Here is a 16,764-nt window from a genome sequence, read left to right on the forward strand (position 1 = left end):
ACTCAGACTCTCACGCACCCACTCATAGAACAGAACTACTCAGACCCCTGTGCAGCCACTCACAGCTGCACTCAGACTTTCATGCACCCATTCACAGACCCACTCGCATTCCCACACACCAACTGAAACCCTCACACACCTACCCAATAAGACACTGATGGACCCACTTTCACACCCAGATACACCCTGTCACACCTATTCTCACACCTAGAGAGACAGGCCGCGGCCAACTCCTACCACTCATGCCCAAAGTTTGTGCATAGCATGGGGTTGGGTGGTTAGGGGTTTGGCCTTTGGCCGTGTACAGTGCAGGTTGGGTGGTTATAGGGGATGGCTGCAGGACCTGGCCACGGGTAGCTTGGCACAGAGCAGTCTGGCTTACCTTAGAGGCAATGTATAAAGTATTTGTGCAAACATTCAAAAAACACACCACAAAATGGACCCCCACCAGATTAGAAAACAAGGTTTGCTTTAATAAATAAAAGAAGAGCAAAACACCAAAAAATCAAACAGCAGAACCAGAGATGTGCAGTTTCAAAGTTGTCAGTAAATATAGCACCAGAAAAGCACAGAGCGCCAACTGTGGATATCTGATTGCACAGGACAAAGTTACAAGTTCAGGCCAACTACTATAGAGTGTGGGCCAGCTTCAGGGACCCAGTTAGGCCCGCTGAACAAGAGTACCTTAAATCCTGGTTGTGGCGTTTTCTGCCCATGTCGAGGACGTGTTGTGCAGCCGAGGCAATGCGTGTTTCCGAGGAACTGCAAAGCAAGGTCCTGCATCATCATCGAGGATCCTATCAACAAAGGTTGTGATGCAAAGTCTGGAGTCAAGAATATTGTCAAGGCTGCCATTGACAAGAGATTTGCAAGGGCCTGTCTCGGTGAAGCCTTGCACGGTGGTGGTTCTGATGTGGACAGCAAGGTTAATGTGGAGTCCTTGCGCTGTAAAAATCCCTGCAGCAGATGCAACACCACAGGTGGGCTGGCAGAGCACCGTCAGGCCCACTTTCAAGGGTGTATGGCTGGGGTGGCACAACCTGGCAGGGTAGGATTTAAAGAGGGCAGAGTCCTGGTGGTGGGTTCAAGATTGTTGGAGCCTTTTGTCACCTGATGCTCCAGTCAGGATGCCTACCACCTAGCTCTTGGAGTCACTCTGGAGTCTTGGGTTTAACAGATGCATGGTTCACTCTTTTTCACCTCGGGAAACAGGCCAGCAGGCAACAAGTCAGCACAGCAGGGCATTGTTCCTTCAGAACAGCAGTCCAGCAGAGTGGTAGTCCTTTCAGCAGCACATTAGTCCTTCTTCCTGGTAGAGTACCCACATGTCTAGAAGTGTCTTGAAATGCAGTTGTGGGTGGAATGTTTTTTTCTGCCCACGGAATTGGTGGAATTTGATGACTCTGCATTACTCCTTATCACAGAGCCCTGGTTGAATTCCACCAAGTGCCGCATGGCAGATCTTTTTCCTGCAAGGTTGCACAAATGTGAGCATGAGTGTGATTTGGCGTCTGTAGTGCTATTTTCCAACACAGGTGGCTGCAGTCAGAGAACTTCTTCTCCAGCAGATTTTCAACTGAAGCGACAGCAAAATCAACTCTAATTGCTGTGCACTCTTGTGCACCACATAGTGCCCTTAGCACTGATCTTCTGACAGTTGCCAGAAATCTGCAGAATCTCAGTGTTTATGTAACTATGTGAAATTCCACAGAGTGGCTCCTCACAAGTTTTGCTCACTCCTACTGAAGAGTTGGTGTCTAGGGTCCAATATTTATGTTTGGGCCTTCCTTTAAAGAGGGTAGGAACTTCTAGAGTTTTCCCTTTGACATCCACAGGCTTCTTGCCTTTCCTGTCCTTGCTCCAGACTAACTATAGGGTGAATGCAGCCCTTTGTATGAAAGCAGAACACAGCCTTACCAATTGTAGGTAGGGCTGTGCCCAGCTCTGCCTTCTCATCTTGCTAGTTATGGCCCATTCAGGCACACCTAATCGTCTTATTGTGTATTTCTGTCTAGGAGGAAATCACAGATCCCAACTGTCAGCTACACTCAGTCATGTGCCACAGAGGCAGGCTGCAGGCACTAAATGGCTAAGGAGGAAAATGCTAACTTTCTTAAAGGGGCATTTTAAAAATAGTGATCTAAAATCTGACTTTACTATAAGAGAGGACTTTTAATTAGAGTTCCAAATACACAACACATGAACTGATTACCTGCTTCTATTCAGCAATTATCACCTATTAAATGTAGTAAGGTAACTCCAATAATATCAAATGTTAAAATGAATTTCTAGAGAATTTCATGACCAAGACATATAAAACTTAAAAGTACATGTCCTATTTTTTAAATACACTGGACCCAGCCCTCTGGGCTGTCCAGGGCCTATCCTAGGGGTGACTTACATGTATTAAAAAGAAAGGTTTGGGCCTGGCAGTAGGTTTATTTTGCCATGTCTATATGACAGTTTTAAAACTGCATTCATAGGCTGCAATGGCAGATCTGAGACTTGTTTACAGTGCTACTTAAGTAGGTGGCACAGTCAGTGTTGGAGACCCACTAATTGCATGTAATCGGCAGGCCCTTGTCACAGGTAGTGCCACTTTACTAGGTACCTAAAAGAAAATTAAATATGCCGATAGGGTATAAGCCAGTTGTATCATGTTTTAAGGTTAGAACACACGAGTGCTGATGGCAAAAAATTACTGGGAAAACAAGGCAAAGGATGCCAGGTGTAAAATGAGGTTTGTGTCACTTATGATGAAACTAGAATATCTGGATCAGAGAATCTGGCCCTATGTCCTTTTAAGTCTGAAGAAGTCTAAACAGCTGATGTCTTTGTCTGTCTAAGCCCTTAGCTCGGGGTATCTAGGTGATGGTATGCTTTGAAGAGTTGACAGAATTAGTAGAGATGGATGCTGCAAAAATGCAGTGCTCTCTCTTCCTGTAAAGAAAGATCATAGGAAATATAGTTATGCCACTGCCTTCGGAGATGGATGCTGTGGAATGAGGTCTTCTTGTGAAGCAACTTCTTTTAAAGTTGATTTTGGTAGGAAACTTGTAATTTCACTTTTTGTAGAATTGGATGATAGAAAACTCAGTGATATCACTTCCTGTAGAGATGCCTGTTGGGGGTATGCAGTTATATTCATTTCTGTTAAGATTGATGGTGGGAAACAAAGCTCACATTCCTGTATTTTTCTGAAAAATATGGTTTTGGAGGGAAACCCAAAAGTCAGTTATTTCAGAAATGAATGTTGGGAAATGGAGGGATGTCACGTCTTGCAAAGACGGATGCTGGAAGAATGCAGTTATGTCCCCTTCTGTAGACATAGATGCTAGGAAAGCCAGAGATGGCTTCCTGTTGTGATGGATGCAGAAAAATGAGATCTGCTTTCCAAGTGTCTTCTTTTAAAGTAGGAAATGTATACATAGTAGTGGTCCTACATGTCCCCAACCCTTTACATGAAGATATGGGGTCATGTACAACTCAAAGTACGACTAGTAACTTTATGATCATATTTTAGATGTGTATCACTCAAATGTAGTTTCACAGAGCAGAGTTGGAGAACTAAAGAGGTAAAAATAATAGGAAAGCAAAACAATCATCATCTAAGGAAAATAACACACACCTGACTGTCATCACAAGAGTAAGAATACAAATGCAGCCAACGCCCTGTGCTCTACCTTCTTCTCTTTTGCTCACTGACAATGTAGAGCTAGACACCAACTACAATTGTACCTAGGTGTGCGGGCCTGTCTGTAAGTCTGTTACTGATACACAGTGTTATGTCTCTGTGTGATTGGATTGTGTAGTGTTAGTTGTGGGATGAGTCATGTTCTTTGTTATAATTCATTAACAAATTAAACACATGTAAATGTCTGTAAGACTACTTGTTAAATTTACATTTTTAAACTGTGATTTGTATAGGTGTCTCTAATGTATATGTCTATGTGGTGTGACTTTCTTTAAGGCTTGGTTTGAGTAAATTTGGGCTTGTTTCTGTTGTAGTAATATTGATTTAGAAATGGTGCATTTTCAGTGATTTGGACATGTCTCAACTTTTTATAGGTGTTTTCGTATTTGCATGTATCTCAATGTGCACTACCTAACATTCCCTTTTCTCTTTAAACTTTGTAGTTTTCTGAATGTCTCTATTGTATAAAATATATTAAAATATTCATCAGAATAATAAATACATTACAATCACAAATATATCTACAAGAATTCCATAAGAACAGCATTTCAGTCACATTTCCTTAAGAGGACAGTAGACATAATCTAAAAATGTAGGTAATTTCCCAACAAATTGACAATCTGTTGTGGAAAAGCAAAGGGCAACCGCCTCTTTGTCATTCTACAATTACTTAAATTAAATGTTTTTTTCAGATATTTCTGTCGTTGATCTAGTAAACTAGGACACAGTCAAATTAAGTGCTCAATCCACTCCTCTTTATAGTTGCACAAGCGGCAGACCTTTGAGGGCAAGCAGTTAATGTGCCAAGACCCTTCAATTTGAGTAATTGATGTTTACAGAAAGCAAATTCTCATGTATTTTTGTTGCATCCTGGATTCAGTTTAGAGGCTACGTATTCTTGTTTTAGTTTAGAATACAACTCCTTTTTATAATGAGCATATTGATATTTCTGTAATGTCAATAAGTCCTCAGCTGTTGCATTCCCACAGAGAGTCTGTCTATTTAACCTCTTAGCTTCAATTGGGGCACTTTTATGAGATCTTCAGATAACAGTAAATTATTTTCTACGATTATTTTAATAACAGATGTCCAAGAAACAAACCAAACAAAAGGTAACATAGTTTACTACCTCATAATAAATAAACAATCTCAACTAATCTTTATTTGCTATTTAACAGTTGTGGAAGTAATTCAACACTGCTGCTGAGCAACAAACACGTAATGAAATCAAGGATAGTTCCAACCACATTTTACAATGGGGAATTGATGAACAACGATTCAATAACGATCTGAGCTCTTTTATATACATTTTATATGCATTCATAATGCTTCATACACTAAGGTAGGTACTAATTTTGTTTCCAACATCCTTGGAGATTGACAAACCAACCGCATGTCCTCCATGAACGCTCATTAATTTTTTGATTGAGAGTGACACTGTCTGGGCCTTTGTTTGTTATAAACTGTTAAACCCAAATAATTGTATGTCTGTACTTCTTACAGAGTGTTGCCATCGATGTTTAGTTTAACATGGTTCCAGGTTTTCACAAAGATCATAACCTCTGTTTTACTGGGATTAACTTTTAAGTCATTTTCAATTGTAAAGTTTTGTAAATTCTGTAACTGTGATTGAAGTCTTGATGGGATCAATGGGAGTAAAATAGTATTATCAGCATATGCAAAATAACTGATTGATTTCCCTCCTAACCTGGTGGTCAATACCTCTGGAGAATAAAAAAAAAAGATAAATTCCTAGTGTACAGCAAAAAAAGAAGTATCGCTAAAATGCATCCCTGTTTCAACTGGTTGGCCATAGATATCTTTGGTGACAACACATTTTTTGCCAGCTTAAACTGTAGCCAAGTTTTATCATGGAGCAATATTAGAAAATGTAAGATAGTGGGACTGATCCCATAAATGCACAATTTCTCCCAGATTTTTTTAAAATTAACTTTAGAGAACGCTGATAAATAGTTGATTTAGAATGCATTTATATTAATGTTTCTTCTTAAGCTTTTGTCGACCATTAATTTTAGTGCATGACATTATCAACGGTGGAGCATCCTTGCCTGAATCCCAATTGCTTCATAGGATTTAAGTTAACATCAGACACCCATCGTAATAAGCTATTACATAGATACCTTGCAAAATGTTTTCCTTCAGCATTCAACAAAGCAATAAGACAATAATTACTTGACTTCTGCTTTAAACCCATTGTATGTAGTGGGTGTATAATAACACCTCACCAGGAGAGGGGGTGATTCCCTGATTCCAAGATCTTTGTAAACAAAACATAAAGTAATTCACTCCAAAGCAGAAGGTCAGCTTCAATCACATCAATAGGTATCCTATTTGGACCTGCAGCTCTCAAAGGACGAGATTTCCTTATTAACACCTTTATTTCCTCTTTAGGGATCCAAAGGTCAGTGTTATGAAAAGAAAGTGGAGTTGAAAAACCCACATAGATTATCTACATGCTTTTTCCATTTCGCATAAGGTATATGGAAATCGTCTGCCGGTTTTATAGACTTGGTACCCATGACTTTCAAGCTGAAACCACCTCTTATCACTTTTTATAGTGTGGTCTCTCAATCTAGATCTTTGTTTCTTTTGTAGTTAATTTGTCAGATTTGTGCCGCTCCCCTTATCCGCTTCCACATTTACACCTAAAACATACAACCATGTGTGCATAGCTTTACGCGCTCTTGATGAAGAACAACGTATATAAGAGATAGGACCAGACAATTCACATGAGTGGAGACGTGCAAGGCAGTAGGTCATGCCCAACCCTTTAGAACTTTAGAATTGCATTAATGTTTAGATACCCAAACATGCCTTTCTGAATTATCCCTTCTGCCACCAGCACTCTGGAGTCACACATGCTTCTTTGGAGCTGTGTGTTCTCTCACATTTCTATCTTGGGAAAGCCCTTGCAAGCACATTCGTAATATTTAAGTTATAATGCTCTGAAAATCTCACTTGTTTGTGTAATTTGTCTTTTTGAACATCTCTGAGTACTAACGCCAAGATATCTCCTGGTGAACATATTTTACAAAAACAAATGAGAGACCCAGACTGTAACAAAATATGTATTGCAGATTGAGATGAATATTTATCGTCAGACACTTGGTATGTAAGTTTCACCTGGTACTTACAAATACTATCTTGACTAGTATCATTAGCTGCTTCTCATTTGTCTTTTAGTCCCTTTCGGCTCCTGGTTTGACCATGTTAAAGGATGGATGGGGATAAAGGACAAGAGCAACATACTCTTTATCACCTATGAGGAACTATTGAAGGTAAAGGACAAATACAGTTATTGTTCCTCCTCTTGCAATAGAAGAGTATGCTACAGGCAGAATCCTTAACATGAAACGGAACCACAGAAAATCAGTTTAAAAATATTTTGTATAGTTTTATTATAACACTATATATCATGGTTCCTAAATTATTCATTTATTTGGCATTGGTAATTGAGTATGGAGGTCTGTGAATTTGTTTTCTTGCAATTTTGTGAAATTATGTCAAACCTTTGTGAAATTATGTGTAATTACAATTGCAACATTAAGCAGGAAACCTCACATCAATTTTTGGGACACGGACACATTCAAATAAAAGCACCACAAATGACGTGTAATTATGCAAAATGGCAATTAGCTTAATTTCAGGAATTTCGAATAACAAGCGTAATGCAAAATTCCTGAAATTATGCCATTGTAATTTATAATCCTCCCAGGGTTAACAGCGTATCATCGACTGATTTTTTAATCATACAACAAAAATAAAGAGTTTTACCTCTGACTAGAAACCCAAATTAGGATTGACGGTTTTAGATCTCATGGCAGTATTACATATTCAAGGTATTAAAGCTGATACTGGAATAAGATGGTGTCTTGATGAGGGTACATCAGGCTAATACATTGATATGTATGCTTAGTGATTGATTCTCATTAATTGTATTTGGTAAAAACATAACTTGAGCACACATTCTCCTCTTGCCTTTCTAAGAATGGCAGTCCTACAATAACAAGTAGTCACCAGTATGAATTCTAATTGAAGTAGGTTTTCTCAAATGTTGCTAATTATACAGGATGACCATCTAGTTGTTAGAGAGATTGGTTTCATAGAACATATAGGAGATTAATAAGAAAACAGAATCAAACTGTTGTTATATTGGTCAAGACCATTTCCACATCCTCAATCACCGTGCTCAGCATCCTACCAACACACAGAGGCAACCCCAAAAAATGTCTCCATAATCAACCTAAAGCTCAAACTCTTTTCTCACTCTGCCCCCTCCACAACTGAAATCCCAACACCCTTCTAAACAACTTCAACCTAATCATGCAAATCACATGATTGTCTATGATCCAACTACAATATTCAAGTGCAACCCTTTAGCACTTTGGTACTGCAAAGTCGTCTAGAAAGCAAACACTCTATTCTCAGACAGGAAAGAATATAGAAGTCAAACAGAATCACCGTGGACTTCATGCTACTGAAATCCCTCTATGTGACACACACAGACACATTAACACATCCACCAAAGGCAAGAACTATACCAACAAAATTAATGAAGCTGCGATGTGCCCCTCAGCCCCCTATGCCACATTCCTCTGACAACCACAATGCCCTCTACTACTACTTCTATGAAGAAAAGTAGCAGAAGATCAACAGCATTTCAACACCAACTCTGCTTCTCTTCACACATGCACACCCCTCAGCATCACATTGCTCACCAGTCATCCATAAATAAAGGTTTAAAATAAAAAAATAAAAAACGACTTTCTTTATTGCTGTCTTGGCCAACATTATCAATTCCCTCAATGCCATCACCTATAAAGATGATGTCTTACACCGTCCACTCTGGAGAAACTCTCTAACCCCACCTCACAATCATCAATGCTTCCAACATTCAAGGCATCTTTTCTTAAGCTCGCAAGACAGGCAAGGTCCTCAAACTCTTGAAGAAACCCACAATAGACACTTCTGACCTTGTCACCTATAGGATTATCAGTCATCTATTGTTCACCAGCAAAATAATTAAAATAGCAGTTTGCACACATGCACATAATATTATGCTCACTTTAACACCAACCATCTCCATCACCATCCCAGCCTCCCATCTGACCCTGGAGCATACTGCATCGCAGAGATAGTTACCTTACAAACCATAGACAACCTCCTGACCACAGACATAATGAACCCAGAGTACTGATTTTGTTGGACATCTCAGCTGCCTTATGGGGCAATGACAGCCCCACCCACATCCCCATCATGAAGTCTCAAATGGGATTTGTTTACTAGCACTATCCAACATTGGTCATTCTCCTATCTATCAAACCAACAGCAGTTCATTCACCTCTTCAAGTCTCTGAAGATCCAATCACCCACAGAGTTCCCATAGATTACATCTTGTCATCTTCAGCCTCTACAGGGAGCCCTCTTGCATCTCTACTTGCCGATAACACTAGTACGTAGATGACATACAAATATATTTTAAATTCTTCCCCATGAATCCAGTGCCTCTAAACACTGTCTGCACATCTTCCGCAACTTGCCGGACAATCAACTACCTGAAATATAACCCCACCAAAATAGAATTCCCACTATTCATCAAGAGCTAAAACCAACCACTAGTTCAAACATGGCACAACAACATAAACCTATATGGAACCAAATACCAGCTTTCACCCAAACCCAGGTCACTTGTATTCAACCTAAACAACAGCATTACCCTCAAGAAACACATCAAGAAAACCAAGCTGGACTGATACTAGCTGTATATACTAAAGAAAGTGAAACCCTTCCTCTCCCAAACTGGCTTCAGAAATGGCTGTTCAAATGTTTTTGCTCTTCAATCTGGAAGGCAACATTGTCTTTCTCCACAGCCTCCCACACGTCACACTGGCCCCTTTAAGGTCATTCTGCAATCTGTAGAATGCCTCATCAATGGCTTGCAGAAATATGACCACATCCACCCCACCCTGATGAAACTTCCTTTCCCTTTTCCAACACACACCTCTTCAAAAGAAGCTGCTGTCAGGCCCAGTTCATTGGAAGTGATGCTCTCAAGATGCCCACCTTCTGGCAGCAATTACTCTGAGTTTTAGATTTCAGAAGAGTATCAATGTGGCCAAACAGGGGTTGGGAAGTTAGAGTGGGTACAGCGGGGAAGGAGACCAGGAAAGAAAAAGGTTAGTCAACAATTGTTAGTTCTACTTCCATGAAGAAGTGTTTTTACATTTGACCCAAGAAAAAACTGGTTGTTTCCACTAAGAGAGCAAAGTTCAGAATTACAGTTACTTATTTTAAATAACACAGTTCTTGATATTCCTGAATCAAAAGCTGCAACAGTGCTTTTGAAGGTTCATTATCAATTCCCAAAACAAGCTTATATATCCAAAAACAAAAATCCACTGAGGAAGAGCTAGGGGTTAGTTCCCAATGTGCTTCTTGTGCTATGTTTGATCTCCCTTCAACAACCACTAGTGAAGACCTAAAAGTACCTCCAATTTGCAACCTTAAGAGAGGCTGTTTTTTTCCCAATTCGGTAGAAGAATTTCTGCTTGAGCACCGGAAGGCAGTACCTCATCTGAATGTCTGAAAGAATTGAGTGGGGACTGAAAGCATGCAAATAGAGAGCACTGTGTTAAGAAACACATGCAGCCTTACTCTTTAGGAAGAGTGGAATAGCTCTCAAAAATCAAGAAACCCTCTTGGGTGTTTGACTCCTTGATGTGGTAGCTCCTTACAAAGCCAAACATGAATAGCGAGTTCAGCTGGAAGCACACAACCTCTTTAAATAGAGGTGCTGTCTTAAAAGACGGTGCCAGCCACCATGTTCTACAACTTGCACCTGCTGCCAAAGGGAAACAACAAAGGAGTCATTAGAATCAGCACAAACAAATGAGTCACACAGTGAAGCTCCTGCCAGGCATGAGTGTAAAAGCACACAAAACAGTAACAATAAAGACATACCAGTAATACAACATCTTGTTGTTTAAGCATCGGAACCTTAGTAGAACAAACATGCTGATGAGATGGATTTTTTACTTGTTTAAATACTTGTGGCAAGGAGTTTGTGAAAGCTGTATTGTCGTAAAAGCCCTCCCTTGCACATTCTCCAGTTTCTGAGTTGTTCACTCTTCCTTCCTTACCTTAGAAAGTTTTTTGTGAGTGCACATTAATTTCCAGGATATTCCCACCATGGGGTGCCCGCTCCGCAGTGGTGGATTCATTCACAAGGAAACCTGTGTGTGAGTAAATAAACTGACAAGTATGAAACCTTTTCTCTGAGAATGTGTATGTGTAAATCTGAGTTACAGATGCATACAAAGGCAATGTGAATCATAGGGTAAGAGACCATGCGCTGTGTGTGTATTTCTTAGGGCTTTATCACCAGCCAAGTACAGTTTTTCAGATAGCTTTGCATGGTTGTTTGTGTGACCCACAGCATGGTTTTTACACACTAGTGTGCAGTTATTTGTAGTGAGTTTTCACATGCACCATGTGCACAATGTGTGGTAATTGAATTTTAATTCACTATTTCGCTCCCTATTAGGCCTTCCTCAGCTACCTCTAACAGGTATGCCCAGTGTGCATTTCAATGCATGTGCTCACGTTTTAGCTGAGCCAGCCACCCCCATATACAGGAGGGATCCTAGGCCCTGAAGAATGCCCTAGACCAGTTCGGCTATAGGAGAGGGCAGAAACATGTTGGCCATGTAATTTTGGATGACACCATGACCATTATGTTCAAGATTGTCTCACATTGTTTTTAATCTTACCAACTAACACAGTTATTAAAAGATTAGATTATACAGGTGATTTATGAGGTAATTTTAGCATTTATTCCCCTTCAACAGAATCCCCGTTTTATCCAGAAAAATAAAAATGTCAGCACTCCCTCAGAGTTCTATTAAAACGAGGTTGAGTCTGTCTAGGTTGTATCATCTTACCTGGGTGGGGATAGGTGGTCAAATGATGAAGCATGACACTATAATGTGTTTGAGACCACCTAGTCTGTAAAGGAACTCCTCCACCCTTCTCTGAACACTCGAACGTCACTACCACTTTCCATGCCTACAATTTGATCACCAAGTCGGTGACCTACTTACCTGTGAAATGGGCCAGAGGAGCCCACTCCAATTATTCCCCTTACACATTGTGGTATAGTTTCATGTACTAGGGAGATTGTATGGGGTTGATACACACCCAGAACTCTATTTTCGTGTAATAGTAGTTTAGGACAGCAGCAAGCTGTGAGAGCATGTTCAGTAGGAACCTGTACTGAAGGGTATACTCTGACAACAATAGGAACAAGCACTAGTTCAGGAACACTCAGTTCCGAATCATGGCAGAAGGGATTGCATATGATCAGGATGAAGTCTTGGCTATTCTGTCGGCACCTTCCCTCTTAGGAGTTTCTACACTATCCAAAACCATTGACCAACTGGGCAATTGGGACACCTTGGTGGAATTAAAACGGACACAGGTCAAAACAATTCTTCACAGGGCTGTCCTGACGGAATATCTTTTTGGAAGATCGGGAGTTCAGAAAAGACTGGACCATGATCTCATGGAAATTCACGCATGGTTGGCTAGTCTTGATTATAAAAATAGCAACTAGATTATATGAGGCCCGGTTGATCCAGATAAAGAGTGTTGAAAATAATCTAAAAACAGGGTTAACTACACTTTCTTTTAAAAAAAAGCTAGAAGAAACAAATAAAACCATAAATGAATGAAAAGAGTACTTAACACAATGTAAAATCTCTAAGTTTCAGAAGGATCTCCAAAGGTTCTCACATGAGAAAGTATATCCCTAAACTAGGGAAGACTACGTCCCCAAATCTAATAACCTTTCAGATGTATCCTCAGGAGGAAATACGAGTTCCGACTCTGATTATGACTCTGTCCAGCTTACACGACAGAGACAGGGACGTCGTGGTTCCCAAAGGAGTAAATGGAACCAACCACAAATGATGACCTGTTTCCCCGCAATGAGTAATCAGCCCTGGGGGTAGAACCCCCACTTTGGACCTCCTACCCAGATTCAGACACCTACGTATCCCCCCGCTCCCTGGGCATACACCAATGTTCCTTTTTTAGAAAGAGGTCAGGGAAGAGGGAGAGATAAAAAGAAGGGAGTCAACTGGAGACTAAGAGAAGAGTCATCAGAATCCGAGGTGCAGAAAGAGAGCACCCGCAGTACGAGCAAGATATGACTGACAAATTAGACACAGTCATAAACCTGAGAGATAGAAATTTGAGAATTGAGCTTGCTGAGTTTTTTCGTAAAGTGCGACTTAGGACCTTTTTCCTCAAACGTCCCACCTCCAAGGAGGAAGCAAGTATGAACAATGGCCTATGACCAAAGTCTAAGTTTGTGGAGAAGTGTGGCTCAACGGTTAGAGCGGCAGACCCTGAAGCAGAAACCTGGCCCGGGACCAGGGTTCAATTCCTGCCTCGGCGGGTCTTGGGCTTAATTTCCTTGGACCTGATAATTCTCGCATGAGTGCCTAATCTAATTCATGGGTCCCACTCTGGGCAATAGCTTGCTTAATCTCCACAACGGCCCCAACAGCGCTGGGATGCCTGGCTTCACCTTGGAGGCTGCCCAGGAGTGGGCACCTCACAGGGAAAAGCCAGGAGGGGTTCCACAGTGGTATGCGTACAGCGCCTTGAGACCCTAACAGGTAAGCAGTGCGCTATACAAGTACGAAGTTTTCCCTTCAAGTAGCCAAATGTCACCTGAAGTTCTAGCCTTTGAAAAATCAGTTAGCCGCAAGATAGACAACTCAAGACTGACACCTACTGAGAAATTTCAGAATATCAGCACAGAGGAACTGACTGCATTACAGGGTCTTACTTCAGACACCACAATAGTAATTAAACCAGCAGACAAGGGTGGTGCTATTGTGATAATGCCAACAACCATGTATAAAGAGGAATGTCTACACCTACTTGGGAACAGACAACACTATAAAAAAAACTATCCAAAGACCCCACCCTTGAAATCCAAGAAAAAATAGCCTTCTTGGTATCAAAAGGATTTCATAATGAGTGGATCACTAAACACAAGGCAGCGTTCTTGACCCATGCAAATCCAAAAACACCATATTTCTACATCCAGCCTAAAATACACAAAAACAAGCACCCGCCCCCCCCCCCTAGTAGACCTATTGTCTCAGGGATAGAGTCTGTTTTAGAGCCTCTTTCACAATTTTATGACACATTCTTGCAACCTCTTGTCAAACAAATACCTACCTATCTAAAAGACACCAAAGATGTCCTCAATCTAATCAATGGGATGCAGTTTGATAGAGAAACCGAGCTTCTGATAACCCTGGATGTAGCATCCCTGTACACCAATATACCTCGGGAGGCAACCCTGGAGGTAATTAATGAATTGTTGGACGATACCACATGGGAATCAATAACCCCTCCAGAGTTTATACTAGACCTAGCCCACCTAGCATTGACTATTATTTCTTTGAATTTGACAACAGTTACTACTTACAAGTATACAGGACATCAATGGGCAGTACATTTGCCCCAAGCCTGGCCTGTTTATATGTTGATTAGTTTGAAAGACATTATGCCCTCATTATGACATTGGCGGTAAATCCTACTTACCGCCAGGCTGACTGCGGCCAACATACCGCTGCGGATATCCGTTCACCATATTATGACATACACACACCAATCTGTCACTATTCAGCCACATACACAATTCTACCACACCAAAGGTCAGTGATAAGCTGGTGGTATCAAAACCCATACCGTTACGCCAACAGAACAACTCCCACAACATTATGACCCACGAATCACCACAGTGAACATTCAATGGTGGTAAACCATTGGCGGTACATACTGCTGCGCTCAAAATACACACACTCAAACAAAACAGCACCACATTAGACAATTCAAACTACACACACCTGACACCCATACACACACCACACACACCCACACCACTATAAAACACACACCCACACTACCCACAACCCTTTACGACTACAAAACATTGGCATGAGACAGACACCACGACCAGAGACAAGACCAGAGCCATACACCACCATCACCTTACATCACACACCCCAACACATCACCCTACACACCCTCATCCACACTACTCACACAACACCCATGGCACCACAAAGACACCCCAGATTCTCAGAGGAGGAGCTAAGGGTCATGGTGGAGGAAATCATCAGGGTAGAGCCTCAGCTATTTGGAGCACAGGTGCAGCAGATATCCATTACTAGGAAGATGGAGCTATGGCTGAAAATCGTGGACCCGGTCAATGCAGTGGGACAATACCCCAGAACAAGGGATGATATCAGGAAGAGGTGGAACAACCTACGGGGGAAGGTACGTTCCATAGCAGCAAGACACCAACTCGCTGTACAGAGGACTAGCGGTGGACCCCTACCTCCTCCCCCACAACTAACAACATGGGAGGAGCAAGTCTTGGCAATCACGCATCCTGAGGGCCTGGCAGGAGTAGCAGGAGGACTGGACTCTGGTAACTCAACTCTCTATTACTATCACCCCTCTACCTGCATGCCACCACATACCCCCACCTCACCCTCACTCCCATCACTCCACCACCTCCCACACACCCCACCATCACATATCACCCATCTCGATGCCAAGCCCTGCATGCACCACCAATGCCAAAGCATGGACATCACTCAAAGCCCTGCATGGACACCTATCACTAAAGCATGCACACTAGAGAGAATCAGCTAGCCCAACACATACCAACTCACACAAGTGAAAGTTGCTAGGGCGAATACAGCCAAAGAGGGCAACCCACTGATGCACAGTATGTCACACACAGAAACAATAACACTGCATTTACATCCCCACAGGTACCCCAGCCAATGTCAGTGGAGAAGAGGTGCCAGCACTATCAAGTCCCCCCACAGAAGAGGCCCACAGTGATGACAGCAACTCTGGTCGCCTGGATATGGATGACCAACCTGGCCCATCAGGGACCTCCAGACAGTCGGTTACCCAGCCACACACCACCACAGAGCCTCCCCCCTCAGGAAACCCCACCACAACACCCACCCAGCGTACCCATACTTCTGTCCCCAGGACACGTCAATCAGCAGTGTGTCCACCACTACAGGGACCCCAGGGCACACCTCGGCCCCAAAACAATCAGGGATCTGAGGTCAGTGGCAGTGGGCACACGGTTCAGGAGACAAAGGCACAGGACAACAGGGACACTGGGAGGACTGCTGTACGCCAGGGGGAGGACAGGCCCAGTGTACCGACTCTCCAGGATGCACTCACTGAGATCCTGGGAGCATACTAACATTCCCAAGATACGCTGGGCCAGATCTTGGCCAACGTGTAGGAGAACAGGCGGCTGCAGGAGGGACAGTAACAGGGGATCATGGACGACTTGCAGGCCATTAACACCACCCTGGTCTCCATAGCGACACCACCCTGGTCTCCATAGCGGGGTTGCTGGAAGACATGGCCAACATTATGAGGGAGGCAGTCTCACAACAGCGGGTCCCTTCCACTAGCCAGACATCTGAACTGCCTTCCACCTCTGCTGCCGCTAGTGGACAGGAGGCCCCGCTACAGGACCAACAGGCCACCAGCACCCCTCCCCCTGCAGAAGGTGAACTACCCCACAAACGTGCCCTGCGATCCAGGCAGAAGCAAGACTATTGCCAAGACCCCCACCAGGAAATGAGACTGTCCTGATTGTCACCCTTGTGTCCCACTCAGTCACCCTGTCCACCTTGAACTGCCATTGCTCCCCTTCCTATGTCCCCATGGACAATGCACGTGTGCTACCAATAGACTGGAACTATACCCTGGACTTTCCTCCATTATCACCCCATCCCAATGCACTTGCCCCACTCCTCCTTATCACTTCAATAAATACCCTTTGAATAAATACAAGTATGGAGTATGTCAAATGATTTAAATATGTATTTGTTTAACCAGGTTCAAGCATTGCAATTCAACTATACAGTAATGTTCACATAGCAAACACCTGTAGTTGGCTGCAGTGATCACACCAGGAGCGATAGTGG

The 16,764-nt window shown here is 42.4% G+C and overlaps 1 protein-coding gene across 1 annotated transcript in view; it reads left to right on the forward strand.

Annotated features, from left to right (window-relative positions):
- The window catches only part of LOC138246239 (sulfotransferase 2B1-like), a 131,527-nt gene that overhangs the window by 65,434 nt on the left and 49,329 nt on the right, over positions 1-16,764 (forward strand). Inside the window, exon 4 of the mRNA XM_069200644.1 lies at positions 6,899-6,993. Coding sequence (XP_069056745.1) covers positions 6,899-6,993 — 95 coding nt within the window. The remainder of the gene's footprint in view (positions 1-6,898; positions 6,994-16,764) is intronic.

The sequence above is a fragment of the Pleurodeles waltl genome, chromosome 7 (genome assembly GCF_031143425.1).
Source record: "Pleurodeles waltl isolate 20211129_DDA chromosome 7, aPleWal1.hap1.20221129, whole genome shotgun sequence".
Lineage (NCBI taxonomy): Eukaryota > Metazoa > Chordata > Amphibia > Caudata > Salamandridae > Pleurodeles > Pleurodeles waltl.